The 27,074-nt window shown below is 35.2% G+C and overlaps 4 protein-coding genes across 7 annotated transcripts; 2 read left to right on the top strand and 2 right to left on the bottom strand.

Annotated features, from left to right (window-relative positions):
- The first annotated feature begins 337 nt into the window (after nucleotides 1-337).
- LOC109183586 (thymidylate kinase-like) lies at nucleotides 338-3,806 on the top strand. Of its 3 annotated transcripts, none has more exons than XM_019333668.1 (7): nucleotides 338-488; nucleotides 822-899; nucleotides 1,701-2,045; nucleotides 2,269-2,380; nucleotides 2,457-2,516; nucleotides 3,213-3,317; nucleotides 3,500-3,806. In XM_019333668.1, the coding sequence occupies exons 2-7, from the start codon at nucleotides 826-828 to the stop codon at nucleotides 3,614-3,616; spliced, it is 813 nt and encodes a 270-aa protein (XP_019189213.1). In that variant the 5' UTR covers nucleotides 338-488; nucleotides 822-825; the 3' UTR covers nucleotides 3,617-3,806. The 3 variants fall into 3 exon arrangements, with proteins under 3 accessions (XP_019189213.1, XP_019189208.1, XP_019189221.1); XM_019333663.1 differs by having other exon boundaries at nucleotides 1,689-2,045; XM_019333676.1 differs by lacking the exons at nucleotides 338-488; nucleotides 822-899 and adding exons at nucleotides 937-1,287; nucleotides 1,388-1,446.
- Nucleotides 3,807-4,299: 493 nt separating this feature from the next.
- On the bottom strand, nucleotides 4,300-8,536 carry LOC109183570 (arginase 1, mitochondrial-like). The gene is made up of 7 exons (XM_019333662.1): nucleotides 8,470-8,536; nucleotides 6,964-7,115; nucleotides 5,847-6,006; nucleotides 5,483-5,616; nucleotides 5,099-5,308; nucleotides 4,890-5,000; nucleotides 4,300-4,727 (listed from the first exon to the last, which is right to left on the bottom strand). Exons 2-7 carry the CDS (start codon nucleotides 7,102-7,104, stop codon nucleotides 4,467-4,469), a joined length of 1,017 nt encoding a protein of 338 aa, XP_019189207.1. The 5' UTR covers nucleotides 7,105-7,115; nucleotides 8,470-8,536; the 3' UTR covers nucleotides 4,300-4,466.
- Nucleotides 8,537-9,791: 1,255 nt separating this feature from the next.
- On the top strand, nucleotides 9,792-18,842 carry LOC109183468 (tubulin-folding cofactor D). Its single transcript, XM_019333569.1, has 17 exons — nucleotides 9,792-10,192; nucleotides 10,473-11,020; nucleotides 11,662-11,764; nucleotides 12,340-12,516; nucleotides 12,817-12,987; nucleotides 13,135-13,251; nucleotides 13,435-13,539; nucleotides 14,087-14,257; nucleotides 14,337-14,552; nucleotides 15,668-15,866; nucleotides 16,040-16,245; nucleotides 16,333-16,557; nucleotides 16,700-17,251; nucleotides 17,337-17,594; nucleotides 17,686-17,730; nucleotides 17,899-18,084; nucleotides 18,191-18,842. Exons 1-17 carry the CDS (start codon nucleotides 9,950-9,952, stop codon nucleotides 18,476-18,478), a joined length of 3,810 nt encoding a protein of 1,269 aa, XP_019189114.1. The 5' UTR covers nucleotides 9,792-9,949; the 3' UTR covers nucleotides 18,479-18,842.
- A 340-nt stretch (nucleotides 18,843-19,182) lies between these two features.
- On the bottom strand, nucleotides 19,183-25,698 carry LOC109183528 (methionine aminopeptidase 1A). 2 transcript variants are annotated; one of them, XM_019333628.1, is made up of 17 exons: nucleotides 25,586-25,697; nucleotides 25,398-25,479; nucleotides 24,933-24,983; nucleotides 24,418-24,600; nucleotides 23,320-23,395; nucleotides 23,008-23,055; nucleotides 22,825-22,869; nucleotides 22,303-22,402; nucleotides 21,931-21,982; nucleotides 21,806-21,847; nucleotides 21,544-21,605; nucleotides 21,351-21,449; nucleotides 21,145-21,218; nucleotides 20,414-20,483; nucleotides 20,154-20,219; nucleotides 19,980-20,068; nucleotides 19,183-19,602 (listed from the first exon to the last, which is right to left on the bottom strand). In XM_019333628.1, exons 2-17 carry the CDS (start codon nucleotides 25,466-25,468, stop codon nucleotides 19,525-19,527), a joined length of 1,206 nt encoding a protein of 401 aa, XP_019189173.1. In that variant the 5' UTR covers nucleotides 25,469-25,479; nucleotides 25,586-25,697; the 3' UTR covers nucleotides 19,183-19,524. The 2 variants fall into 2 exon arrangements, with proteins under 2 accessions (XP_019189173.1, XP_019189181.1); XM_019333636.1 differs by lacking the exons at nucleotides 19,183-19,602; nucleotides 19,980-20,068; nucleotides 20,154-20,219 and adding an exon at nucleotides 20,250-20,321 and having other exon boundaries at nucleotides 20,370-20,483; nucleotides 25,586-25,698.
- Between the last annotated feature and the right edge of the window lie 1,376 nt (nucleotides 25,699-27,074).

Below are 27,074 nucleotides of genomic sequence, written 5' to 3'. Positions count from 1 at the left end.
AATTATGAGTTTGTGGATACATAATTCAAATTACACACAAAAAAATGCTATTGCCGGGAATCAAACTTGATTTTTTTTTTTTAAAGTGATTCGCGTTTGTAATCAAAACGACGTCATTTTTGCAACCGTTTACACCATACATGATGCACACGGTTGCACAGCATAATTTGCGGTTGAAACTTATAAAAATATAAAAACATAACCCAATTCCAAATGGATCAAGAAAACAAACCAATGTTTTAACTGGGCTCTGTGGTAAAATGGTCACAGTTTTGGGAAGCCCATTAACAATACAATAAAGGGTGCCACACGCATCAGTGCGAAAAAGTTCAAAACTTGCGCAAAAAATTAAGGGTGCAATCGTGCAAATTAGTAAATTCGCTCGCTCGAGTCGAATTCGAGCATACTCGTAACGTAACCTTAGAAGTTGGATTCTGGGTATTCAATAGCTCTGCAGCCTCCTGGTTCACTAAAGCCACATTTCAAAGGTAATCTTCACAAGTCTTGTTTCCCCAGGTTTAAATTGTTGTTGTACGATGATGTTCTCAGTGTTTGAATGGTAATTTATAGGCATTTGTTGTTAGTTTCAAAGTTTCAATCCAGTTGCATAGTGTATGCTGTCTAAATTTTAATTTATAGGCATTTGTTGACTTGAATGTTATGACTTGAATCATAATAACAGTTGAAATGTTATGAAATTGAACCCTTAGTTCTTTACAGTGATATCCATATTTTACAACCCAGTGATGGATTTTAAATTTTAATGTAATTACTTTACCTCTTGATTTTAATGCAATCTGTGTAATGATTTGAAAATGCAGCTTTATGGCCTTCACAAGATTCCTACTAATAGACCTTGCTCCCAGAACTATCAATAATTCAAGTGATTGCATTATGTTGTAAGTCCAGATCATTATTGCTAGCCTAGTTTCATTACTTTGATCATCGTAATTGCTAACAAGAGAGCCAAGTTTGTGACTTTATTCAATAATCCAGTTAATAAAAAATGCATGTGATGTGCTGGCATGAACCGAGAGGTCCAAGATAAATGACAATAACAAGGGGTGTTTATTGCTATGATCTCTTTGCTTGAGCTTTTATATGAAACTGAACTGATAAGATGAGAATGAACAACCCGAGCTCGAGCTCGGGTTGGCTCGTTTGCAGCCCTAGCCAAGATAAGACGACCTAAAGAAGTATAAAAGTTGGATCAGAGATCTTAATCTTCATATCAAAGCGCGCTTTTCCCTTTTGGTAACTGGAAAATTGGGAGGGATTTCTAAGCAGGTTCATCTATACCCTTTTCCTTCATCTTTGGTTTAGTGTTTAGTTCTAATTTTTCTGATCTGTGAAAAATGAAGATTTTTTTTTTTTTTTGTGATTTTAGATTCTAGTGTTTTATGAGGCCATGCTCCAAGCTAGCAGTTTTACTCTTACAAAGGCTTTGTAAGCTTTTCTTACCTCTTTCTTTGAGAAATTAGCAAATTGTAAATTGCATACTTTGTAATTTGTGTTGTTCTGTTTCGAGATTATGATTTCATCTGTAATATTTTCCGAATTTTTTGTTATTTATGAAAAATTACCATTTAAAAAAAAAATTTATTTTTTATAGTATGGTAAATGCTTTTATGATGTATGAGAAAATGCCATTGAGACTTGAGAGTCACAGTTGATGATGAAGTTAAATGTTTAATTTTCAGGGAATTTGAGAGAGTAGGAGTGCGTCGGCTTTTAAACTTTGGCTTGAATTTGAAGTTTACTGTGAAGAACTCAATCAGACAAGTTCACATGGAAAGTAGTAGAAGCAGCAGAATTTCAAGGGGTGCTTTGATTGTCTTTGAAGGGCTAGATCGTTGTGGGAAGACATCACAGTCTAGTAGATTAGTTAAGTACTTGGATAACCTTGGCCACTCCATTCAATCATGGAGATTTCCCGATAGAAATACCGGAATTGGGCAAATGATATCTTCTTATCTTGCCAACAAATCGCATTTGGATGATCATGCTATCCATCTCCTTTTCAGTGCCAACCGCTGGGAGAAGAGGTATTCTCTGTCATGCGACAAAAGTAATTGCCTTTTATTTGCCAAGTAATGGTTGCTCTTACAATGAATGATTTCCAGGTTTAGAGTTTAGTCATAGAATATCTTTTTGGTCGTACACAATTTGAAATTTTCACTTAAATGACGTTGATATTTACTATTGTATGTTAAAGTTTGGATTTGCCCAGCATGGTTGATCCACTATTGACTGAAAATATAATTGCAGGTCATTAATGGAAGAAACTCTGAAGGGTGGAACCACTATTATTGTAGACCGTTATTCTTATTCTGGGGTAGCATTTTCCTCTGCCAAGGGACTTGATATTCAATGGTGCAAGGTAAATACATTCTTCAGTGTCGATATTGAAATTCAAGGTTTCTTAGGTTGTGATGTCATGAAGTGTTTTGATGCAGGCTCCTGATATAGGATTGCTTGCTCCAGATCTGGTATTGTATCTTGACATTTCACCTGAGGTAATCAATTTTTCAGTTTAAACGCATGTGACATTGGAGGAATAGTAAAACATTTCATTTTAGTGTCAAATTTGAACCGGTGGCACCAATATGGTTTTATTGCCTGTTTGGTTTAGTTATTGTATTTAAATCGTATCTATGCGTATGTGTTGAATTTGGAAGATGGAATGGCCTGGTGGGTGGAGAATAACAACCACCCGTCAGTTAGGCAGAAGCAAAGATGAATAAAGGAATGGAAAATATATATAAGACTGAAAGATATAGAAAATGTATGATTCTATATCATCTCTTTGTATCTAATAAAGAAACATAGTACATAGACACATAACTGTAAGTACCTATCCATAAACTTACACCTATTCAAAAACAAACACAACCCTATAGATAAACCTAACTCTTTATTTTTCAACAGTATGCTTGGTCATTTTGGGAGTGATGATATTTTCAGTATAGTTTTGCATTTGTTATGCACTATCTAGCCCCTTTGGGAAGTATTTGGGGCAAGAAATTGGCAGTTAACAGCCCACCTGGATGCGATGGCTTCACTATTTGTGATTGCTTTTGCGGGTTCTCTAATTTCTAGAGAGAACTCAAGCTAATTTGTCAGATTTGTTTTCTTTCTGATATGGATGGTGCAATGGTGTGCCTTTTATATTTCCTGTGGTTTATAGAGAATTCATTCTTGAAATATGCCAGAGAGCTGCTGAAAGAGGAGGTTACGGTGGCGAGAGGTATGAGCAGTTGGAGTTTCAGAAAAAGGTTGCCCTCTCTTACCAGGCCCTTCAGGATTCATCATGGAAGGTAAGTGACATTATTTTTTTAAGTATCGCCCAGTCTTTACTTTTAGGGGCAGTAAAGATACTTCTGATGCATCTAGACTCTAGAGCTTTGATATTCAATAGCGAGATCATAGGCTAATGCAAAGAACCAAACTTGAACACAATTTTTCCACGATGAATCCCTTTTCTGTTTTGCTGATTTAGATAATAGATGCAACCCTTCCTATGGAAGACATTGAGAAAAAGCTGAGAGAAATTGCGGTGGAGTGCATGATAAAGTGCCAAGATGGAAAACCCTTGTCGCTGCTGTGGCCGAGCTAAGTTTATGCGCTTTGTTGAGGATTCAAACTTCCATTATGTGGGTAATTTAGCCCTACATTTTATCTTATACCTTCCTCAATGTAATCATTATGTAGTCTTCAGGGACATTAATAATCTATAGGTTTGTTGTATCCTGGTCTGGGCTACCAATCTCTGCACTTACTGTTGTTACACAGTGGATACTCCATTATTTAGTAGCATAGAGCTATTGTGTTCATGGTTGCAGTAGGCGTTAAGCGCTAGTTAAGCGGTAGAGTAGAGCTTAATCGACTAACTATATAAAAAAGCAAACAGTGCACTTATGTGGGTGTATGTCATATATAAAAAATTAGCAAGGCAGACTCGGCTGTGTTAACTCAGCTAACTCGACCGAATTGGACGAGTTAACTCGGCCGAATTCGGTCAAGTTCGTCGCCAACTTGGCCGAGTCGGCCAAGTTGGGTGTCTAGGCAGCTGGCCGTCTAGGGGTTAATTCGTCTCGGCCTAGGGGCGCCTATGTGGCCGCCTATCGTGATTGTGTTACCGTTGTTGACTCTCTTCTTTTTAAGTAATTTTAGAAACTTTACTAATTGATTCTGTAAAGTCTACAATATTAACAAACTATTAGATAGGTAGTCTTAAGTTTTGTTAGAATAGTGGGTTTATTTACTTCAAGTGTTCTTTGCCTTCCTTACTATAGTTTCTTTAACTTAAAAGAAATTTGATATTCCTTGTGGGATTAAAGAACAAAGAACCTTTATTCATCACAGCATACAACAGCCCTTATTCACCAAACTCAGATAATTCCTACCTCAGACTCATAGGACCATCCTTATTCACTACTACTTGCTGGTGAACGCCTTTCAGTGGGTTACTTGGACATCTTAGCAGCCAGCTCTCTTGCTAGTTTTGCAGCCACCATTGCAGTCATCCCATGAACAGTATCCCGCTGCGAGTTGTACTCAACCACATCGGCTGCCACGAGGTTGCCTTTAAGGTTGTGGATTATGTTGAGGACGTCCCGGAAAGAGAGACCTCCCGGCTCTAAGTGTGACACTCCGCTAGCAAATGCAGGATCCAGAACGTCCACATCCACCGAAATGTACACTCCCTTCACCCCCTCCCCGAGTTTCTGCTCACATCAGAAAACATAACAGTTATCAGCTAATAACTAATTTACCAAACATCTTTCTGCAATAAGCTAATGTTATTAACTAGTCAAACTCATTAACACAATCAGTTAACCGCTACTTAGTGGTCAGCGTTTTATCTTAATAGGAATGAGAAGATGAACCAGATTTTCTAGAAATTCGCGGTCTTTGGAAAATGTTCGCATTTCAAATTGCTCCACACCGAACTTTTGTCCTTGTTCGCGGCCTTCTATGTTGATTGATCTAAGTCCGACCTGCGCAACAAGGATATGATGAATTTAGGATAGATGTAATATAGATGATGTGGTGTGGTATATATATTGGAGTGTTGTTTTAGCGCAGCTGAGATTACTTGCAGGAGTCGCCTGGCATAGCCACCTTCCATGATTCGAGCAAAGCTAGATGCGTGAGAGTACTTGTTTCCTTCAAACTCATCGTAGAGGTCAGGGTGAGCATCAAGGTGAAGGATATCCACTTGTCCTCCAAGCTTCTCCGACACAGCTTTCACCACAGGATATGATATGGAGTGATCACCCCCCAACACCAAGGGCCGCATTACACCCTGCATTAAGCCCATATGTGATATCAAATTGAAGGATGCGTTCTGTCTCAACTAAAATGTTAAGCTAATAATTGGAGTAATACACTTATTCTTGTACTTTGGTTAACAATATTACTATTTTAATTTTTTTTTTTTTTTCAATTCAGACACGTAGAAAATGACATATATTCTTACCTCATTCATCACCGTCTTCACAGATTCACCGATGATATTAAATAATCCATCATCATCTACGCCACAATCACGTAAATCTTGTATTGGGACATCACCAATATCAGTCAAGACGCGTGGGTCTTTTATGTCTTTGCCTGCACCATTCCAGCAACTCATTATAAAACAAGTTAAAAAAAGTTCAAATATTTCAAACTAAAACAGTCACGGTATAGTGTCTAATACCTAGCATCAGTTATAATCGATGTTAGACACCGTCTTAACATAATTTCATGTGACACATCTATTAATGTTTTTTTTTAGTGATATATAATAGAACCCAATTGGTAATAAATGTATAAATAACTAATTGCATTATATGCATCACCTTCTTCAGTTGTAGAGTTTGTGCTGCCACACCACATGGCCTCTCGAATGTAAGGAGGGGCAAATGCTGGGCCCTGGAGAAATGAGGAGTTATGCCCCAGAGGAACTCCAAGAAGACATGATGATGCCACGACACCCCCTAGAGAACGAAGAAGCTCTCCCTGAAATGCCAACTAAAATATTTTAGACAAAAGCAAACCTCCCATTATTTACTATATATCTTCTTATTTCTTATTCTCATATATATATATATATATATATATATATATATATATATATATATATATATATATATATATATATATATATATAGGATTTGGTTCGGTAAAAATCACTGCTTGAGTGTGAACCTATGAACTCCTATGCACTGTTGAAATGTGAGATTGGACAACCCAGATCTGAGGAGTGGTGCAATGGGGCATTCTGTGCAGTTGTGCACCGGTGCAGTGATGTGGTGCATTGGTGTAGTGACGTATATTTACTATGTCAAAATCATTAGCAATGGTGCATTTAGTGTAGTTATGCACCGGTGTAGTGATGTGGTGCATTGACGTAGTGACGTATATTTACCATGTCAAAATCATTATAAACCACAAGATCAAACAAGATTAACAATGCACAATAATGGCACACGCTACACGGGTTCTCATGTTCTATATATATATATATATATATATATATGTGTGTGTGTGTGTGTGTGTGTGTGTGTGTGTGTGTGTGTGTGTGTGTGTGTGTGTGTGTGTGTGTGTGTGTGTGTGTGTTTTTTTTTTAAATGAATTTTTAGTATTTATTAGTGTATTCTTTTTAAATTTTAAATTTATACAAAATAATTTTTTTTTGTATTTTTAAAAAATATCTACAAATATACCCATATTTTTGTTAATATGTGCACGTTTATCTTATAGAACAGTGTCTTATTGGTGGTCAGTATTTCATGCATGGACCGCATGGACCACATGGAAGGAACAATAATGCCAAGAATTGGTTTTCCATGTTAATAATTGCTAATAATATGGATTATGTTTCAAATTAAACAATCAAAATAATCAGGATTAAGAGGCAAAACTCAAGCTAGCTTCAAGGTTAGCAAATCAAGACTAGATGTATATAAGACATGCCTTTAGCTTAGCTCTCTCCCGAATAAGTGAAAGAGATGCGTCAATAATACGTTTTTGCGCCTTGTCTCTTACGTCTTTGGGTATATGTTCACAATTCAATTTGTGCAAATAATGCATACCCATTCTTCTGATATTATTCATATTTGCAAATCCTACAACAAAGCCAATACCTTTAGATCTAATATAATTATGAAAGTGAAACGACAATCACCCAAAAACAAAGTCGGCTTGAAAGTATATAAAATTTAAATCATATTACACATATGACTTACAAAATTTTTTAAAGCGTTGATTTGCACTTGTATAACTAGGCAAGTATTTTGGATTGTATCAAATGCAAATGTGTCAATCAGTATCATAGATTTTTTTATAATATATTTATATCAGACAAGAACAATTTCACATTTGTTTTTTTACTTTTGATTTTCTAACTAATATTCTAGTAATTAACAAAGTTAACGAAGTCAATTAGTTTACATGTTCGATCTTTAAGGACAAAGTTGTCACTCCAATTCAAGCCTCCAAATGGTCATAAATGAAGTAGTAAAAACTCCCTGCATGACAGTTCAGTTGGTCATAGGAGTAAAGTTAAGAAGAATGAGGTAGTAAAAACCTTTTGACTTTGTTTATTACATTAGGATGAGAGTTTATATCCTAAAGAATAGTAAAATGTTTTGAATTGAGTTTTTTGTTATTGAAATATTAGCCAAAAAGACTGAAAAAATGCCAACAATATGTTAAAGTAGAGATCTTAGAAGAAGCTCGCATGGGCAGTTCAACTAGTCGCAAAGGTAAAATTTGTCACAAGAGATCAAATATTGACTTTCACCAGTAACAATGTGGGAACAACAACCTCTCAAAATGAGGAGCTCAGTTCCTTGTGTGGAGTGAGTAAAAGTATAGCCTATATTAATAAGTTGAGTCACTATGATTAACCCATCCACAAAGTGTGGGGGCGCCTCACCTTTTTGTCACAAGAGATCTTAGAAGACAATAATTAAAATATCATATAGAGACATAACCAATTCACAAATTGTGAGGGCGCCTCACATTTTTGTCACAAGAGATCTTAGAAGACAATAATTGCAATATTAGATAGAGACATAATTGTCGTTAGTCTATGTTGGTCAGTTGAATCATGGTGATTAACCCATCCACAAACTGTGGGGACACCTCACCTTTTTGTCACAAGAGATCTTAGAAGACAATAATTAAAATTATTAATAGAGACATAATTACGGTTAGATTACAAGTACAAAAAATACTCCACAAAAATAACATGAGAAAAGTTGAAACTTTCCATTATGTAAGAATGGAGGAGATGAATCTTTTACCAAGCAAATTGAGTGATGTATTTTGTCACACTTAGAAAGTTAAATTAATAGTTGAAATTCTCATTTATGCTTATATATGTTATACACTCAACCAAACATAGCATTTCTAAATTAAACCTTCTTATAAAGATGATATTGAAATCAATAATAATTAAATAATGACGTGACATACCACTAGTGAACACGAAGGACTGAGAAGAAGCAGGAGACTCACAAAGCTTGTCTTGCAACTCGACGAGGAGATAATGGGTATATAAATAGATAGGATAGGATTGGGTTCCAACTTGCCTCTGATTTTTTGCAGACATAATCTGCTCATTATTTTCACATGGGATAATCTATCCTTTTCATATGGATACACATTTTTCATTTGTATCATTGTTTTTAATGTGTATATATATTCAGTTAGTACGTGTTCTTTATCGACACAGTTAGTGTTATTCGATTTAGATTTATATGATTTTATTTAATTTATTTTCATGATTTCCATGCATAATTACATACAAAAAATTAAAAAAAGAACCTCTCCCTCGTCTGGTTTCCTCCAAGCTAAGTGGTATTGGGAAAGTGATATATTGGCTTATTTGTAAACTTTTTCTAAAATAACTTTTATTAGTACTTACTAGGTATGTGTTCAAGTTTGGAATTGAACAAGTCTTACATATTAAGTGTATATTGTCAAATGATACTTAAGTGGTGCTGTAATGAAACTACAATGCGTATAAAATGAAACTGAATAACAAGTCTCACATATTGAGTGTATATTGTCAAATAAAACAGTAGTTGAATAATAATGATACTTTAGTGGTGCTATAATGAAACTACATTGTGTATAAAATAAATTGAATAACAGGTCTCACAAAATTGAATTAGAATGATACTTTAGTGATATTGTAATGAAACTGAATAATGAAAGAGGTTGCTACATGGACCATAATGAAATTTACCTTCTACCATTGACCATTGTTAACGAAAAAAACTTTAAACACGTCATTTTTCTACATGGTTCACGCTGCTGCATAGACTACAGTCCACATTAAAATTGGACTCAACTAGAATATGAGCCACAATTAAATTTGTTCAATCATTATTGCATGGATCATAAATAAAAAGTACATTTTTAATATATTAAGGGTACATTATTTATGTACGTAAGGTATATTTTTTGAAAGTACATTTTTAATATATTAAGAGTACATTATATTATATAATGTAACTTCAGTACAAAAATAATGTACTTTTAATATATTAAAAATGTACTTGATATTCATGGTCCACACAATAATTTGCCAAATTTGTTGCATTCTAGTTTAGGCTACCAATATTTGCACCTATTGTTGTTGTTGGATCTATGTAGCCCATTAGGCCCATTACTCACTAGCAAAGTGTGCTGCTGTGTTAGGCAAAATCGATGAAATTATTATAGAAAAGAACGAAGAACATTTGATAAGGTAAAATTGATTGAGCAATAAAACTATAGGGACCAAATTGATATTTATTTATATATTTTCATTTTGGGTGAGCACCGAGTTATGAACACTGAGCTTGAAGCGAAAAAAGAAGTTCAGACTTCAGAGCAGTTGAAGTCCAGTACAAATCTCAAGCGGGAAATTTGAATAAATCAATTGCCAGTAATCGACGCAGTCACTTCGATGGCGGCTAAAGAAGAAGTTGCTCGGAGCATGAAAATGGAGGCCGAGGAGGAATCGAGAATGGCGACGAACAGTTCAGCATCACCTGAAGACGTAGACGAAGACGACGAACACGATTCCAAAGAGAGAGTTCTTCAGAGATACTTCCTCCAGGAATGGAAGCTCGTGAAGTCCCTCCTCGACGACATCGTTTCGCACGGCCGGGTTTCCGATCTCTCCTCCGTCCACAAGATCCGATCCATTGTACGCAATCACTTCACATTCACCTCTCTGTTTATGTAGTGCACTAATTTGCGAAATTTAATGATATTTGTAAATTTAGATGCAATTTTTGTACAAATTCTGCGTATTGTGCAGTTCACTTTATGTATACTAGAAGTGAAGCTATTCGAGACATTAATTTTAATTACTTTATAGGATATGCTCTTTTGTTAGTTGAGGAAGTTAATATCTCGCTGTTTTATCTCTATTTTCCTGATTTGAGCAGAAAATGTAGCCTAACATACTGAATATGATATTGCAGATGGACAAGTATCAGGAACAGGGTCAATTAGTAGAGCCATATTTGGAGAGCATAGTTTCTCCTCTGATGTCCATTATTCGTTCCAAAACTGCTGAGCTAGGGGCAACCTCAGATGAAATTCTCGAAGTTATTAAACCTTTATGCATAATCATTTATTGTTTGGTAACAGTTTGTGGATATAAGGCTGTTATCAAATTCTTTCCGCATCAGGTTTCTGATCTAGAGCTTGCAGTCTCTTTGTTGGAGAAGTGCCACAATGCACAATCAGTAACATCATTGAGGCAAGAAAGTACAGGAGAGATGGAGGCGAAGTGTGTGATACTATTATGGCTTTCCATACTAGTATTGATTCCTTTTGATATATCCTCTGTGGATACTAGTGTTACTGATAGTCGATGTATGAGTGGAGATGAACCTCCTCCATTGGCACTAAGGATTATAGAATGCTCTAAGGACTACCTTTCAGATGCTGGTCCTATGCGTACTATAGCTGGATTGTTGCTTTCAAAACTTCTAACACGCCCAGATATGTTGAAGGCTTTTAACAGGTTATCTTTGTAATACTTTTCTGCTACTTGATATCATTTCATTATGAATTGCTAGAGTTTTTTGAAGTCAAATGTGATGAAATACTGGTTAGAGACTTAGAGGCAATAGAAATTGTAGGTATGTTGTACCTAGTTACTCAGACTCAATATGACCTTTCCCAGTTGAGCCTTGAATTGAGCTTATCGGGATCGGGTTGCTTGCATTGGCTAGCTAAAGTAGAGGGGAGGGGATACTTCATGTCTTGTACTCTTATGGAGGTATGAGATGTCATTTGAAAATAAGTTTAAGTGGTCTTACTAAGTTACTATCGAATTCATGAGTTCCTTTGTCTGCATGTGAGCATGCTGGTGCCTTGGTCTTAATTTTGCTCCTCATCCATGTAGATAATGGATGGATGATGGATCATAATCATTTCATTTTCTTCTTCCAAGCTTATCTTTCACTGAACCTTATTAATGCTTGACAAGTTTGGGAAAAGTTATTGTACTAGTTTTTTTAGGTATGTGGCCGAATAATGAGAAAACTAATAGTGTATCACGTGCAATTTCTGTTGAACTCATCAAATTTTGCTTTGTTTATGTTCATTATTCTAAACTATTATTTGACTTCAATATTTATTTCCAGTTTTCTTTTTCTTCAGCTTTATTGATTGGACGCATGAAGTCATTTCATCTGCTTCAAATAATGTTACTGATCACTTCCGGTTGTTGGGTACAGTGGAAGCATTGTCTACCACTTTCAAGGTTCATTACTTTATCATTTTTTTATTTCCGAGTTTCATAGAAAATTTGAAAGCAAATAAATATTTCTATCTAATTTTAATACATGCTAGGGATGCTTCCATGAGGAATATATATTTAGGATTAAACTTTGTTACTGTCTCATCATTTGCATAAAGTGGTAGCCTCTCTTGTATATTCACTGCTTCTGTTTCTTAATAATTTGAAGCATTTTAACTTTCCATTTGACTATTGGTTATTGCTTTCTAACCTATATGATTTATTGCTTATAAAAATCATCTAGTCATCTTAAGGAAGCAAACTAGATTATTTTAGTATAAAATGGCATTAATTATTAGGTGTTTAACATATGTTTCCATCATTTTGGATTCTTTCTCAAGATAATATCCTTCTGCACTATTGTATTTGTTTAAAAGTATATGACAGAACCTGGAGCCAAAAATTATATATTATCCCTATCTTGACCTTCTCATGGAGTTCCACGTATTTAGACTGCTTACCACTTTTAAATTTTTTTTACTTAGCATCCTTACTTTAAATACAAATCCCCTAAACTCACTGCTTCTATTAAAATGTAGACTGGGAGTGCAAAACTGTTGCTTAATGTGGTTCCCACTGTTTGGAAAGAGGCAACAAGTCTGGTGAAGTCTAATGGTGCAGTACGAAGCCCATTACTTCGCAAATATCTTATGAAGCTAGCTCAACGGATAGGGCTTACTTGTTTGCCTCACCGTTCTCAATCATGGCGCTATGTGGTTAGTTGAATTATCTAGATGTTCTTATTCCTTTGTTGTTTTTTTATGACAGCATTTTTTTTTTCTTGAAAAATCTTCAAAAAATTAGTGTATTCAGTTATCAATAATAAAGTATAAACTGCTGGAAATGTACAACTCTGTGTATGAAGTGTTGCTTATTTTCATCTCAACTCTTTATTCTCTGTCTGTTTTCATTTTCTTGCAATTCTTTTGTCTTTAAAGATTCTTCATGAAAAGCTACATTCTTGATAAAGTTTCCATGAATTTCCTAGTTAAGTTTTCATTTTCTTCATCATCTAGGGTAGAAAGCAAACACTGGGAGACCATATATCCCAAGACTTGGCCAGAATGCACAAAAACAATGGTGCTGCAACCACAGATCCTTTGGAATTATATCAAGAGGAAGATATGGATGTTCCAGAGATGGTAGAAGAGATTATTGAAGTTTTGCTGACTGGATTGCGAGATACGGTATGTTTAAGGGGTGAGAGATTATTTTATTAACTGATTAAACCTTAGTTGTCTCTGATGTGCCTGGGGTAAATAAACAAATGATTCAGTGTAAGTTTTGAATTTCATTTACACCATATTGTCTTAGACATCTTGCTGTTTATGCAGGACACTGTTGTGCGCTGGTCTGCTGCAAAAGGTATTGGCCGTGTTACTTCACGCTTAACTTATGCACTTTCTGATGAAGTCCTGTCATCTGTACTGGAGCTTTTTTCACCCAGTGAGGTAGTGTTTTTTGTCAACATTTCAATTTATTACTCCGTAATTGGGAGTTGGGATATACATAATTTCTAAAGATCATTTCTATTCCTGAGAATACCATTACTTGTGGTTGTAATTTTCGTGCATTTGTTTATGTTATTGTTGGTTATTGGTTATAAGTTAAACTTCTATATTCTTGTACTACAGGGAGATGGTTCATGGCATGGAGGTTGCTTGGCACTGGCTGAGTTAGCACGTAGAGGGTTGCTCTTACCCATTAGCTTTTCAAAAGTTGTGCCTGTTGTAGTGAAGGTTGACTTCTCTGGCCATGATTTTGTGTTTTCAGATCATAATTCTCCATTTTTGTTGGTTTCCATGATTTCTTCATCTGATAGTGATTTTGAGCTTTAAACTTTTGCTTCAAATAGTGATTAAAAAATGTTCTTTTTGCTAGAGTATGAGTTTTGTGTTTGTCTTTTCCTCTCCTCTCACCATTGGTTTTGCCAAAGATGTTTCTTTGAGATCCACTGCTCACCCTTCTGTTGCCTTGGGTGGATAAATTTGGCATTTGTTGGGTTGTGAAGCTGTCTTTTTGAATTCTGGTTTTCTATACAACTTCCTAAGTCATCTGTTGATGCATATGCCACCCCTTTTATCAGCTTGAGTAGTTGAGTGTCATCTAGTATCTGTGCCATACTATAGTCAGTATAGTGGTATTCTTTGCATTATTCTTAGTGGAAAACTTTCATCTTGGGAACTTGGTGTATGAGTGTATCATAGATATATTTCAAAAGCTTAGCGTTGACCGTATGTGATTTGAATCTGATGGGCAGTACTTTGGTGTATGATTCTCTGACAGGCCTTACATTATGATGTTCGACGGGGTCCACATAGTATTGGATCTCATGTACGTGATGCTGCTGCCTATGTTTGCTGGGCATTTGGTCGTGCATATTATCATACAGATATGAAAAGTGTACTTGAACAGCTTGCTCCACACCTTCTGACTGTGGCTTGTTACGACCGTGAGGTGCTAATCACTATATATTGATGTTTTTTTTTCTCCACTATTTTTATTTAGATGCTGAAGACTTTAGCTTAATTTCCAGGTTAATTGTAGAAGAGCAGCAGCTGCTGCTTTTCAAGAGAATGTTGGAAGACAAGGAAATTATCCCCATGGCATTGATATAGTGAATACAGCTGATTATTTTGCACTTTCTTCACGTGTAAACTCTTATCTTGATGTTTCAGTCTCCATTGCTCAATATGATGGATACCTGCACCCTTTTGTAGATGAGCTGCTTCATAACAAGATCTGTCACTGGGTATGTTTATCTTCCTTCCATGTTAGCATTAATTTTCCGTGATTATTGATTGTGGCATTAGTTTAAGTCTTGCTTCACTCTTTAGGTTTTTGTCTCTACTGATTGTGGCATTAGTTTAAGTCTTGCTTCACTCTTTAGGTTTTTGTCTCTGGTGATATAATAGGATGCATCATGTAATAAGTTAAACTTCTGCCGACTATGATTCTTGCACATTTTTTTGTTTTTTTCTATGTTATCCTTTTCCTTATTCATTTCGGGATGGGGTCAAGAGAGAGGAGAGTACTTTGCTCTATATTTTCCAATGTCTATGGCACTATGCCTAATAGCTGGTGCTTAGATCTCTTTGATAGTGAAAAAAAAATTCTGAATTAGGAGGGAAGCTTGGGATGATGAAGGCTTGCTGAATAAAAAGTGGCTACTAAGAGAACATATTGCTCCTTGTGGACTAATCTCCATTACTACCATCTTTAGAGGCACTGCTGCACCCAGACATGGCGTGTGAGAGGCATGCTTTTTATTTTTATTTTTTTAAAAAATCTGTCAGAATTCTTTTTTTTTTTTTTTTTTCCTTTTCTTTTTCTCTTCCCTTTTTCTCTCTCTCTCTCCTACTTGGCTTCCTAAAAACCAACAAAAAACCTCAACAAATGAGGTTGCTCGTTAAAAACCCATTTGGTGATTTTTGTTCTACAAAAAACCATGAAAAAACCCCTAATGGGGTTGCTCTAAGAGCATATTGATTAGGTCATATAAAAGTTCAAAATATTGTAAGCTAGAGAATGAAAACCACAAGCAGGCTCATGCGTATGAAAAAGAGGGCGTGACAGAAGCTTGAAATGGGACCAGGACAAGAGGAAACCTATAAGCAGACTGCATTCACTATAAGTAAAAAATAATAATAATAATAATAATAATATTGTTGATCTATTTTAGAAGAATCTGTTCTTTTTGCAAACTAGTTATAAGTTTATTCTGTGAAGCCATGTGTATTTAATTATAATGTTCATAACTTTTCATGAATGATCTTTGAATATGTACAGCTGTATGGTTGTTTCTTCTTGTATTTATACGCTTGGTGGATATTTTGTAATTGTTTACTTTGTTATTGGCATATGTAGGACAAAAGTTTGAGAGAGCTTGCTGGGAATGCCCTTTCTTCTCTTGTCAAGTATGATACTGAATATTTTGTGGAAGTTATTCTGAAGAAATTAATGCCCTGCACTCTTTCTACTGATTTATGCATGCGTCATGGTGCAACCTTAGCTCTTGGAGAAGTCATTTTGGCTCTGCACAAGTGTGACTATGTTCTTTCATCAGGTTGGGTTCTCCGCTATTTCACACTCCTCCAAAGTTGACACAGTTTAAAATTTTACTTTAGTAGTTTAATGTTGCTTTCTAAATGAATTATAGCATGTTTATTAGCTTCTATTACTTGAGTGTTGGTAAATCTCAATATGTGGCTCATGTTCATCTATGTTTCTTTCTTACAGATCTCCAGAAACAAGTTGCTGGTGTGGTTCCTGCAATTGAGAAAGCACGACTTTATCGTGGGAAGGGTGGAGAGATAATGCGTTCTGCTGTTTCACGTTATATAGAGTGCACTTCTATGGTGCATGTACATTTGACTGATAGAACAAAACGAAGTCTGCTTGATACACTCAATGAGAATTTGAAGCACCCTAATTCTCAGATACAGGTCGCTTTTATTACATTGCATATATATTATACAATTCTTTTGATTTGAAGTTTTTTATTTGATTCCCAAATTGCTTGTATTCTGTAGGGTGCTGCTGTTGCTGCCCTGAAAAGCTTCATTCCTGCTTACGTTGTGGCTACAGAAAATAAACCATTAATTGACATTCCGAAGAAGTACCTTGAACAGTTGACTGATCCTAATGTGGCTGCTAGGCGAGGATCTGCACTCGCAGTTGGTATATTGCCTTTTGGGTTTTTGGCTAAAGGATGGAAGAATGTGCTTTCAAAGCTTTGCAGGGCTTGTGAGATTGAGGTTTGCATATTTTGCTGTTGTCTTCATTTTCATTCTATAGTTTTTGCCTAAAGTTCACTCCTCTTTCCACTTGTTCCCCAGTCACTGTGAGGAGTTAATATTGATTGTTGTCTCAAATCAATGTCAACATTCTGATATGCAGGAGAATCCTGAAGATAGGGATGCAGAAGCACGGGTGAATGCTGTCAAGGGACTTGTATCAGTGTGTGAAACTTTAACTCACGCAAAACAATTCTCTGATTTTTTCTCCGAAGAAGATTACATTTCTCTGTTTCTTGTTATCAAGAATGAAGTGATACAGAGTTTACTTAGAGCTCTAGATGATTACTCTGTAGATAATAGAGGCGATGTGGGTTCTTGGGTTCGTGAAGCTGCCATTGAAGGTCTTGAGAAATGTACATATATTCTATGCAAGAGAGATTCCAAGCATTTGCCAAGTAAATCAGACATATTGAGTCTTGATTCTGTATCAAAGATGGATGAGAAGGAGAAATTATTATTTGATGAAGATCTTGCAACCTGCATAGTTGGAGGTATTGTTAAGCAAGCAATGGAAAAGATGGATAAATTAAGAGAGCTATCTGCAAATACTCTCCAGAGAATTTTGTACAACAAAGAAATTTTTGTGCCATTCATACCTTATAGGGAGAGACTAGAATATGTAGTTCCCAATAACACAGATCTGAAGTGGGGGGTAGGTGAATGAAACTTTGTGCATATTGTTTGTCCAAATGTTCTTCAGGATTTTGACAACGAATCTTGGTTATTTGAACTTGCAGGTGCCAAATTTCTCATTTCCTCAATTTATTCAGTTACTTGGGGTCAGTTGCTACAGTAAATATGTTGCTTCTGGGTTGGTTATTTCTATTGGTGGTTTGCAAGATTCTTTGAGGAAAGCATCACTTGGTGCTCTGATGGATTATCTTCAATCAGCAGAAAACCAGACTGATTCTATAGAGCAGAGTTTGTCCAAAGACATTCTTTGGGTTCTTCAAATGTACAAGAGATGTGATAGAGTCACAACACCTACCTTGAAGGTATGCTTAATGGAATTTTTGTTTTTGTTTTTTTTTGGTTTCCTCATGCTTTTGAGTTTCTTAGTGTTTAGTGTGTACTCATCTATTTCAGACTATTGAGATTCTTTTCAGCAAAAAGGTATTCCTAAACATGGAGGTAAGTCCGTATGCTCTTCTTATTTTATGTGGTTTTATCCACTTATGCTTCCATGTTGTTGCACTTTCCCTTTTCGTAAAAGAAATTTGTGTACCCCCCTCCCGTGACATTGTCCTGGTAATGTGTATATACAAACAACTGATCTCTTTGTTGTTTACAATCTTTTAGGGACATACTTCTGTCTTCTGTGCTGCTGTTTTGGATTCTCTTCGTTTGGAATTGAAAGGATCGAAGGACTTCTCTAAATTGAATGCTGGAATTGCAATACTTGGATATATTGCTTCACTTTTGGAGCCTATCAGCACCCAGGCTTTTAGCCAGCTAATAGTTTTCCTCAATCATCGCTATCCAAAGGTATGTTACACATGAAGATACTATGCAAAATTTGCTTCAAGTAGCTAAACATAAGACTTGACAAAAATAATTCATGAGAACTGGGTCTTCAAATTATTTTAAACAGATAAGGAAAGCTAGTGCTGAACAAGTATATCTTGTCCTCCTACAAAATGCAAGTCTTGTTGCAGAAGACAAAATAGATAAAGCACTGGAAATCATTTCTGAAACCTGCTGGGAAGGTGATATTACAGAAGCTAAAGAAAAAAGGATACAGCTTTGTGCCATAGCGGGTATAGAAACTGGGCAGATTTCCTCAGCAAATGAGGGTGCATCCCGCAAGGTTGCTGAAAAAGTGTCCAAGACAGATGAAAATGAATCATACTCATCTCTAGTTGAATCAGCTGGGTTTTAATCTCCCTACATGCAATCTGTTGATGTTATACAGTTTGCGTCTCTGCTACACCCGGTTTCACTGCATCCAGTTTCAGATGTTCAAAGCCTGCCAGGTATCTTCAACCCCGCCGATTTTGTTTTATATACTGTGAAGTGGGAAGGTAGATATGGTTTCAGAGTTGAAATTTTATTTAATATACGATGTTCAAGGGTGATAAATATATGGTTAAAACTTGCTTTAACCGGGTGAAAAGGGTCCATATTAGCAATTTGCAAATGGAACGGTTTTGTTATCAAATTGATGACTCTTTGGGCTATTTTTCATGACATCACCGCTAAACTTGGAAATCTAAATTGAAAAATATATATATATTTGTGATAAACCGTTTTATTTTCGTTTTAGAATTTATTTGATATTAAGTTTCTATTTTGTTGTTATGCTCTGATTAATACGAAAAATTGATCTCAGTAACTGCAAGTTCATTTAAATTTTGGTATCTCTAAACGATTTTGAATTTGAGGATTAAAAGCAAAAAAAAAAAAAAAAAAAACACCATAATTAAAAGACTAAAATTAAGATTAATGGCTTTTCTAATAAGCTGCCAAAAATAATAAGAGTACTACAATAAATAAATATGTATATATGCGTGTGTATATGTGTCTATATGGTGTGTACATTATGCATCTATATGTGTATGCATGTGTGCGCGCGACTAAAAGGAAGACATGCAGATTGATTTTATCATTCCCAAACATTAAAACCTTATAAATTGTTTGAAGATGTTTTTATCATCGTTCAGTAAATTTGAAATTACCACGCAACACAATCTCTAACACAAAAAATTACACCACCTCCACTTGTATACAAAAATTGTTAAATATTTGCGGATTGCTCAATTCTTCCACAAAGTATCCGAGTCCTGAGACTTCAATTTACTACTTGAAAATGAAAAGTCCTGAACCAAAATTTCAAGGCTTTGCATAAACGACATGATGCCATTCAACAAGTACATACTGTAAGGTACTCATCTGGAGTCCAGTTTGTTCCAAAGTGCAGCAGACTGATCATGAATTTAGCCAAGGGAACACACTGGGAGATGTTGGCAGGCGAGCAGTAAGAACTTCAACTCCCGTCTCAGTCACCTGCATGAGCAAAGCAATTATAAACAAGTGAATTTATTTCAATGTGCTCAAATCCAAAGCAGGAAGCAGTGGCAAGTAAATGTACGCTTCATTTTGTTTTTTTTTTGGGTAGGGAATGTACGCTTCATTTATTTATTTGTTATCTAAGTTCCATATATGATAATGAACATTCCATAATGACAGATATTACAACTCTATCAGGATATAATAGCATAATATGCATTGAATTAAACTTAAAAAAGGAATGGTTGTAAGATTACTAGTTGAAACACTAGAAGCATAATACTGGCTTGAAGGCAAATGGTTGGAAAGATTATTACTAGGGGTATAGGAACTATCCTTGATTAAAAACTTAAATAAAACTTAATAACTCGTACCAGTAATGTGTGTTCAAACTGAGCACTACGTTTTCCATCTGCTGTTACAGCTGTCCATCCATCAGGCCACATCCGGTCACGCCAAACACCTGGTGCACATGTTACATGAGAAACTCAGTGCTATCTATGTACCAAACGATATCACGCCTCACTAGAGTAATTTAAGCAACTAACCTGCATTGATCATAGGTTCAATGGTAAAGGTCTGGCCAGCCTTCATTATACCAACTGCTTTATTTCCTGATTGTGTTAAGGTTAACACAAAGGAAAAATGGTGGAACAAAAGATATAACAGGTGATCTCAGGTAATAATAGGAGTTGTTACTGTGACACAGCAAATATATTATTATATATTTGCAGCAAACTTTAGCCAGCTGTAGCATAATTTTATTCATACAAAAAAAAATATATGAAAACTAATATCCCAAGGATACTTGCATAATGGGGAATATTTGGTGCACAATGAAAAAGCTCTCCTATGCCATGGCCACAATATGATTTCACCTGTTCACGAGAAAATAGGGAATGTCATCTCTTCTAAAAAATTATACAACAGAAATAGAGTGAATTTCATTTTTGGTCCTACTGTTATAGGGGCGTTTCCAATTTCAGTCCACTTTAATTTTTTTTACCACTTTTCAACCACTGTTATTGAATGTGTTCCACTTTTAGTCCACCGTTAATATTTCCGTCAAGAGGCCGTATAATCAAAGGGTATTTTGGTCTTTTTATGTTTGTCTCTTGTCTTTTAATCCAGGCGCTTCGTCATCCTACTCCGATATTCGAAGATGGCTCTTCGAACAACGAGAATGGGAAGCCAAAGCTACATCGTTTCGTTCGTTCCAACATGGGCCGGCGAGGTTTCTTAGGTTTTAGGTTTAATGTTCCCATTTCTTTAGTCAAACATAGTCTTGGATGAGATGAAAGGTCAAAATACCCCTAGATTACACGGCCTCTTGATGGAAATACTAACGGTGGGACTAAAAGTGGAACACATTCAATAACCGTGGTTATAAAGTGGCAAAAAAAATTAAGATGGACTAAAATTGGAAACGCCCCTATAACAGTAGGACCAAAAATGGAATTCACTCACAGAAATACTAGTATTAAAGGAACACCTATCCGGCTATCCCATCCCTTTTCCTTTTTGGAACTTCAAACTTACCACAGAGAACCCTGACATTGATGCATGCCGATTAATGACCTCACCAATTTCCCGAAAACGTGTCCCAGGTTTTACTGCCAATTACCAAACATAATAGTAAATAACAAAAATAAAAACTCCTGAAGTATTGAGGATGTGTTAGGATTTAGAAAACTCATGATTTCTAAAGTCCATGTAGAATACAGTTTATAGAAAACAAGACCAACCAATTGATATAGCTTTATCCAAGCATTCGTATGTGCATTGAACCAGTCGCCGAGAAGCTTCATCCACATTACCAACAAAGAATGTCTCATTGAGATCGCCTGCACAGTCAGGGAAACACCAGGTAATACTCAGACAATTATTTAGGATAATGTCATACACTCATACATTATACTAGTATAAGGTGCTTCTTACCATGGACCCCTTTATAATACACAGTGACATCAACATTTACAATATCACCATCCTCTAGCTTCCTGAAACAATTATGAAGAACAATTACCAACACCAGGCTCAACCGAACATACAACATATAGTATCGAGATGATACTATTGAAGCAAGGAAATAAACTGGACTAGGTTAAATCATAATAAATTCTCATACTATAGTGTTAACAAGGAACAGGAAAGAAGCCAAGAAAACATATAGTTTTCCTAGCTTGAATGTGGGAGATACCTGGCATCAGGAATCCCATGACAGATCACTTCATTCACTGACCTGTGACAAATGTCAACCATCAATTATTCACAGAAAACACTACACACTGCAAATAAAGCAAATATACGATATAAAATACCTACGTGCAGCATGATTTGGGGAAAAAATGATAATTTAGGGGGGATGGATATGCACCTGCAAAAAGAAATAAAATTATTTAATGGAAAATACATACATGTAAAACCCCAAAGCTCCAGTTATAGTCCCATGAACAACTGAGTAACTGGCTCACTCTCATAGGGATTATGAAGAATAGTAGATCAGAACCAAAATGACAGATTGGAAAATATGAAAAAAAAAAAATGTTTTCAGTCATCACCAAAACCACGAGCCACACAAAATATTCAAATCAGTATTATGCTTTAGTTTTAGAGAAAAAAAAATTCCACACTACTATGCCAGAATATTCATGAAGTTAATATGAAACACTCATCCACACATGGAAGTCAGCATACCAGCAGCAATAGTAGCTTCATGGACCACAGCATCAATTTCATCAGTGGTCACACCAGGTTGAATCATGCGAGCAGCTGCATCTAAAACTTCCCTTGCTATCTGAGCATCACAATTTGAATAAAAACTAGTGATGATTAAGAACTATGCTCAAGAGTGATATAACCATTACAGCATAGTCAGATTAATGTCCCTGGATGGCTCTTAAAGGTTGAAATGAAATGTGCCCCTAATCATGTCAAGTACAAATAATCAAATATTACAATTATGCTAGTCAGATCATGAGCACACACTACATACAGATGCTATTCTGCAAATTTGTTTAATTCTTGCAGTTTTTAAACAAAGAATCCAGTCAAAATAGGAATATCTTAAATTCCATTAAGGGAGGGGGAACATTTTTACATATGAGAAAATTATGAAAATGACTACAAATTTTAAGAGAATAGTTACATGGCAACTTGGCAAGACAACGAATGTGTAGTGCAAGGTGAAGAGATAAAAAAATAAAAGCACAAACTTACACGGCAAGTTTCTCTCATTCGTTCTATTTGTTCTGGAGTTTTGATCTTCACAATATGCAAATTGAAGACAAAAGAAACAAAAGGTTAAAAAAATAAAATTTCAGTAATTTTATAGCTTCTTAGTTCTTATAACTATCTAGACAATAAGTAGCTACCATTAAGACCAAAAGATAAAAGCAGTACCTCAACAACATGTTGCAGATCACTGTTGGGCTCAATTTTTGGGATTCCCTACAAAAGAAAAAAATAAAAGAAATGCACAAGTTGAGGGATAAAAAGCATTTTTAGAATTGAACAGTGAAACCCATTGGTGTGAATTGTCTAGACAATTTACAAAGTTTCCATTTCCGTCCCTGACATACAATGAAGAATATGTAATTTAAAAAAATTAAGCATCTTCATTTCTACTAATGGGTGAATCCATAGTAGTAGTTACCTAGAGGCTTACAAGAAAGAGTATACAATGCAGCAAAAAGTTCAGTTAAAATAACTTACATCAATAGCCCAATCAGGTTGCTCAACGTGACCAGGAATTAAACGTTTTTTTGAGATTGGATACGGCTTTAGAGTCCTGTGAAGACAAAAGCACCAAAGGGATATTATTACAGACTCTCAGATTGAGTAGATGGTTTTACTTGGAGAGGCGAGGGGCAAGGGAAAATACCCCTAACCATCACATGGTATAGATAAGACTTCTTTTTCTTTTAGAGTGGCAGGGGGCTGTGGACAAGAGGGATGAAGAGTGGTAGAAAAAGTAACTTCAGAAAAAGTAAAAAAAGGACCAGAGGAACTACGGCAAGATATTTATCGCATTCAGCCATGCTGACCCAATGATGACAAAAATAAATAACTAAAAAGTGCCATTCATGGGGAAACAAAAAGCCTCTTGGAAAACTTAGTTTTCTTTTTAGTTATGAGAATTGAGAAAAAAATGAAATTAGATATTTCTTTAGTGCTGAAACAAATAAGCATCCTTCAGGAATTGTCAACTTTTTACTGTTCAATCGAAAATGAAAATCTATTATATGAAGTTTTAAGGGAAATTGGAAGTTTGTAAACCCATGAGGAAAATAAGACCATTATCATCTAGCAAAAAACAGCAGATAGATGAAAATATGTCCTCAATTCAACTAAGATTTAATCCTGATCTAGGTGGGGTAAACATATAGATTGTATTTATATTCCTTTTGAGAGCATTTTCTACAATTCTATTAACTGTTAAGTCTGTTGTAAACCCTTAAGCTATCAATTCTTTTTGAATTGAAGTTATGGTCTACTTCTCTCTAACATCTCTCCTATTACTACAGTCATTCTACCAGGTGCATCTATGGGTCTATTTTGAAAATGTCCAAAATCTTCATTGGATTTCTCTCTTTGTTTTTACCTTGATTGGTGTCAAATGTTATTTGATTAAAATAAAGTCAATTCTAATATGGTCTTCCTTGTATTTCCACATAGCCATCTTTGGCATTATCATCTCAGTTACAATCATACTATGCACATTTTCAGTCTTCACCAACCAAAACTCAAAACAGTTTGAAAGAAAAACAAATCAATTATTACAATGAAAAAAATGCAAATTTAGTAGAATACCCAGTCCAGTCAAAATGAGGAAGTTTTGGTGTTCGAGCCTGTCCTTTCTTCAAGCAATATAACCAGCCATCAGTAGAAGAATCATTCTTTTCTCCTGGAGTGTCAGTTGCAAGAGAAGACAATTTTGCCTTTAAGTGAACTGCTTTATGGGAGTTCCAGGAAGCCTTGAAACAATCCTGTGTGCTGTAGATAGAAATGATCTTCATCAAAAATAAAATACTAAGCTAAGGGTGTAGGCAGAACAAAGGTTCAGCAGGCATAATTGCATAAACATCAAAGAACTACTCTTCCTGTAACAACACATTTTATTCCATTGGCCAATTTAAGTATCTACAAGTGTAACATCAATCACTGATCTTTATAGCATCATACAACATGTTAACAACAAAAGAAATGTATAGATTGTCACCCTATGATAAGAGTACTCCTCATCATACATGCATTTCCAAAAACAAACTCATGGAAAAAAATTGTGGTGAAAATAAATTCAAAAAGTGCAGGTCATAGTTACAAACCAGAAAGCAGCCCCTTTGCGAGGAAGCTTTAACTCTATGCACTTGGGGCACCTGCAAAACCATAAAAATATAATAAATAAATTGACTAGATTCTGGAGCCTGGAGGAATCATAGACAGAGTCCATTTATCAAGCTAAAAATTACAGAAATAAGTTAGCTAACAATCCAAATCCAAATGATTTATATTTCCATTTCATGGAAAAAATAGCACCATAACAATGACTAATATTGTTTATCAAATTGAAAGTATGCACAAGGAAGAATTTCTTACATACAGGAAATACACACACACACACACACACATGGAATGATGCAAACACACCACAAAAATCACATAAATTACAGAAAATGCATACACAACTAAGAAATATGCCAGCAGGACAGCTCCTTCCGCAAACACAAACACACACGATATAAGTATATCCATGCATATGAATTTCTGTGTATGCGTTACTAAATACATACTGAAGATGAGCAGGTTTTCCACATTGAGCGCAAGATAGAGCAGTTTCAGCACCCTCTGATCCTCCAGCCATAACTCTCGGCACTGTAATCAAACAGGATCAATCATCTTTTCTTATCAATCGATCACCTCAACGCATGCATACAAACATAGCATATCACAAGCCGAAATCAAGAGCAGAGAAGCTTACCTTGCTTCTAAGGTGTTGCAGAGGTTGAGTGAAGAAGTGAGAGGGGATTTTGAATTAGGGTTTTCAGCAGGGGATAAAAATAATAAAAATGAAAGTATAGTGGCGGGGGAGTCAGGAGTGGTGTGACGCGTATAATTTTAAAGTCAATGTTCGTAATTTCGTATTAAATTAACTCTTAAGGCCTACGTTTTGGGCCCGTCATAGTATTGAATGCTGGCCCAAATTAGGACTCTTCAAATCAAATGTGCATTTTAATAAGCCCATTAAAACACGAATTGCTGGCCCGTGATCTGGCAAATTATGCTATGGAACCGTGTCCACATTGCAAGGTGGACACGGTTCCAAAACGGCTTCATTTTGATAAAAAATGACACCGTGTTAATTTTAAAAAAATTACTTTTTTTCGCCGTTTATGGTGTTTATCTTCAAGAAGTCTATGCTCATAATTCTGAAATTTATGTTCATAATTTTTTAATTTCATATTCATAATTATAGAACTTTATATTCACAATTACAGAACTCTATGTTCATAATTATAAGACTCTATGTTCATAATTTTTAAACTCTAGAAGTCTATGTTCATAATTACTAAACTCTATGTTCATAATTATAGAACTCTATGTTCATAATTTTTGAACTCTATATTCACAATTATTGAACTCTATATTCACAATTACAGAACTCTATATTCATAATTATAAAACTATATATTCATAATTCTTGAACTCTATATTTACAATGTCTCGCTGGACTGTTTTGACAAATTAAAAAAAAAAAAAAATCAGATTGGTTGAGAAAAACGATACCACTAACAACACCGTTACTTCAAAATTGCCAAACGACATCGTATTAGAACCGTATTCACCTAACAAGATGGACACGGTTCCGCGACATAACAATTGCCGTAATCTCTTCCCCATTTCTCCCCCAACATCTTTCTTTTCGTTTTCCTTTTTTTTTTTTTTTGGATAAATAAGAGAGAAATAAATTCTCTTATTAAAAAAAAAAGAAAACAAAAAAACAACAAAACAAAACAAAACAAAACAAAAAAAGTGCAGAATGCAGACCATACATGACCACATATTATTCAACTTCCATTGATATTTTATTTGTAACATTTACGTACTAAATATTACTACTTCATATTAACTTACCCCATCACATATTATTTCAACGTTAATTAATTATTTCTTTAATTATATAAGACTAATCAACATATTATTCAACTTTCATTAAATGTTTTCTTTATTATATAAGGAAAATGATTACATGAAGTATGGACTTATCAATTTTCTAAAGCAAAAGAAAAATCAAATAATAATGTTTTATTCACATTAAATGAGAGCCGTCGCAATCACTTATATATAGTCTAGAAAACTAACGAAATCATATCGTTATCCATTTAATTAGTTGGCATATGTTAATGATCTGACTTTAACGTAGGTGAGAACGCAGTATTATTATTATTATTTTTTGAAATCTTATTTTT

The sequence above is a fragment of the Ipomoea nil genome, unplaced genomic scaffold (assembly GCF_001879475.1).
Source record: "Ipomoea nil cultivar Tokyo-kokei standard unplaced genomic scaffold, Asagao_1.1 scaffold0188, whole genome shotgun sequence".
Classification (NCBI taxonomy): Eukaryota; Viridiplantae; Streptophyta; class Magnoliopsida; order Solanales; family Convolvulaceae; genus Ipomoea; species Ipomoea nil.
The sequence above is the reverse complement of the archived record's forward strand: the minus strand, read 5'-3'. Positions and strand labels throughout refer to the sequence as shown.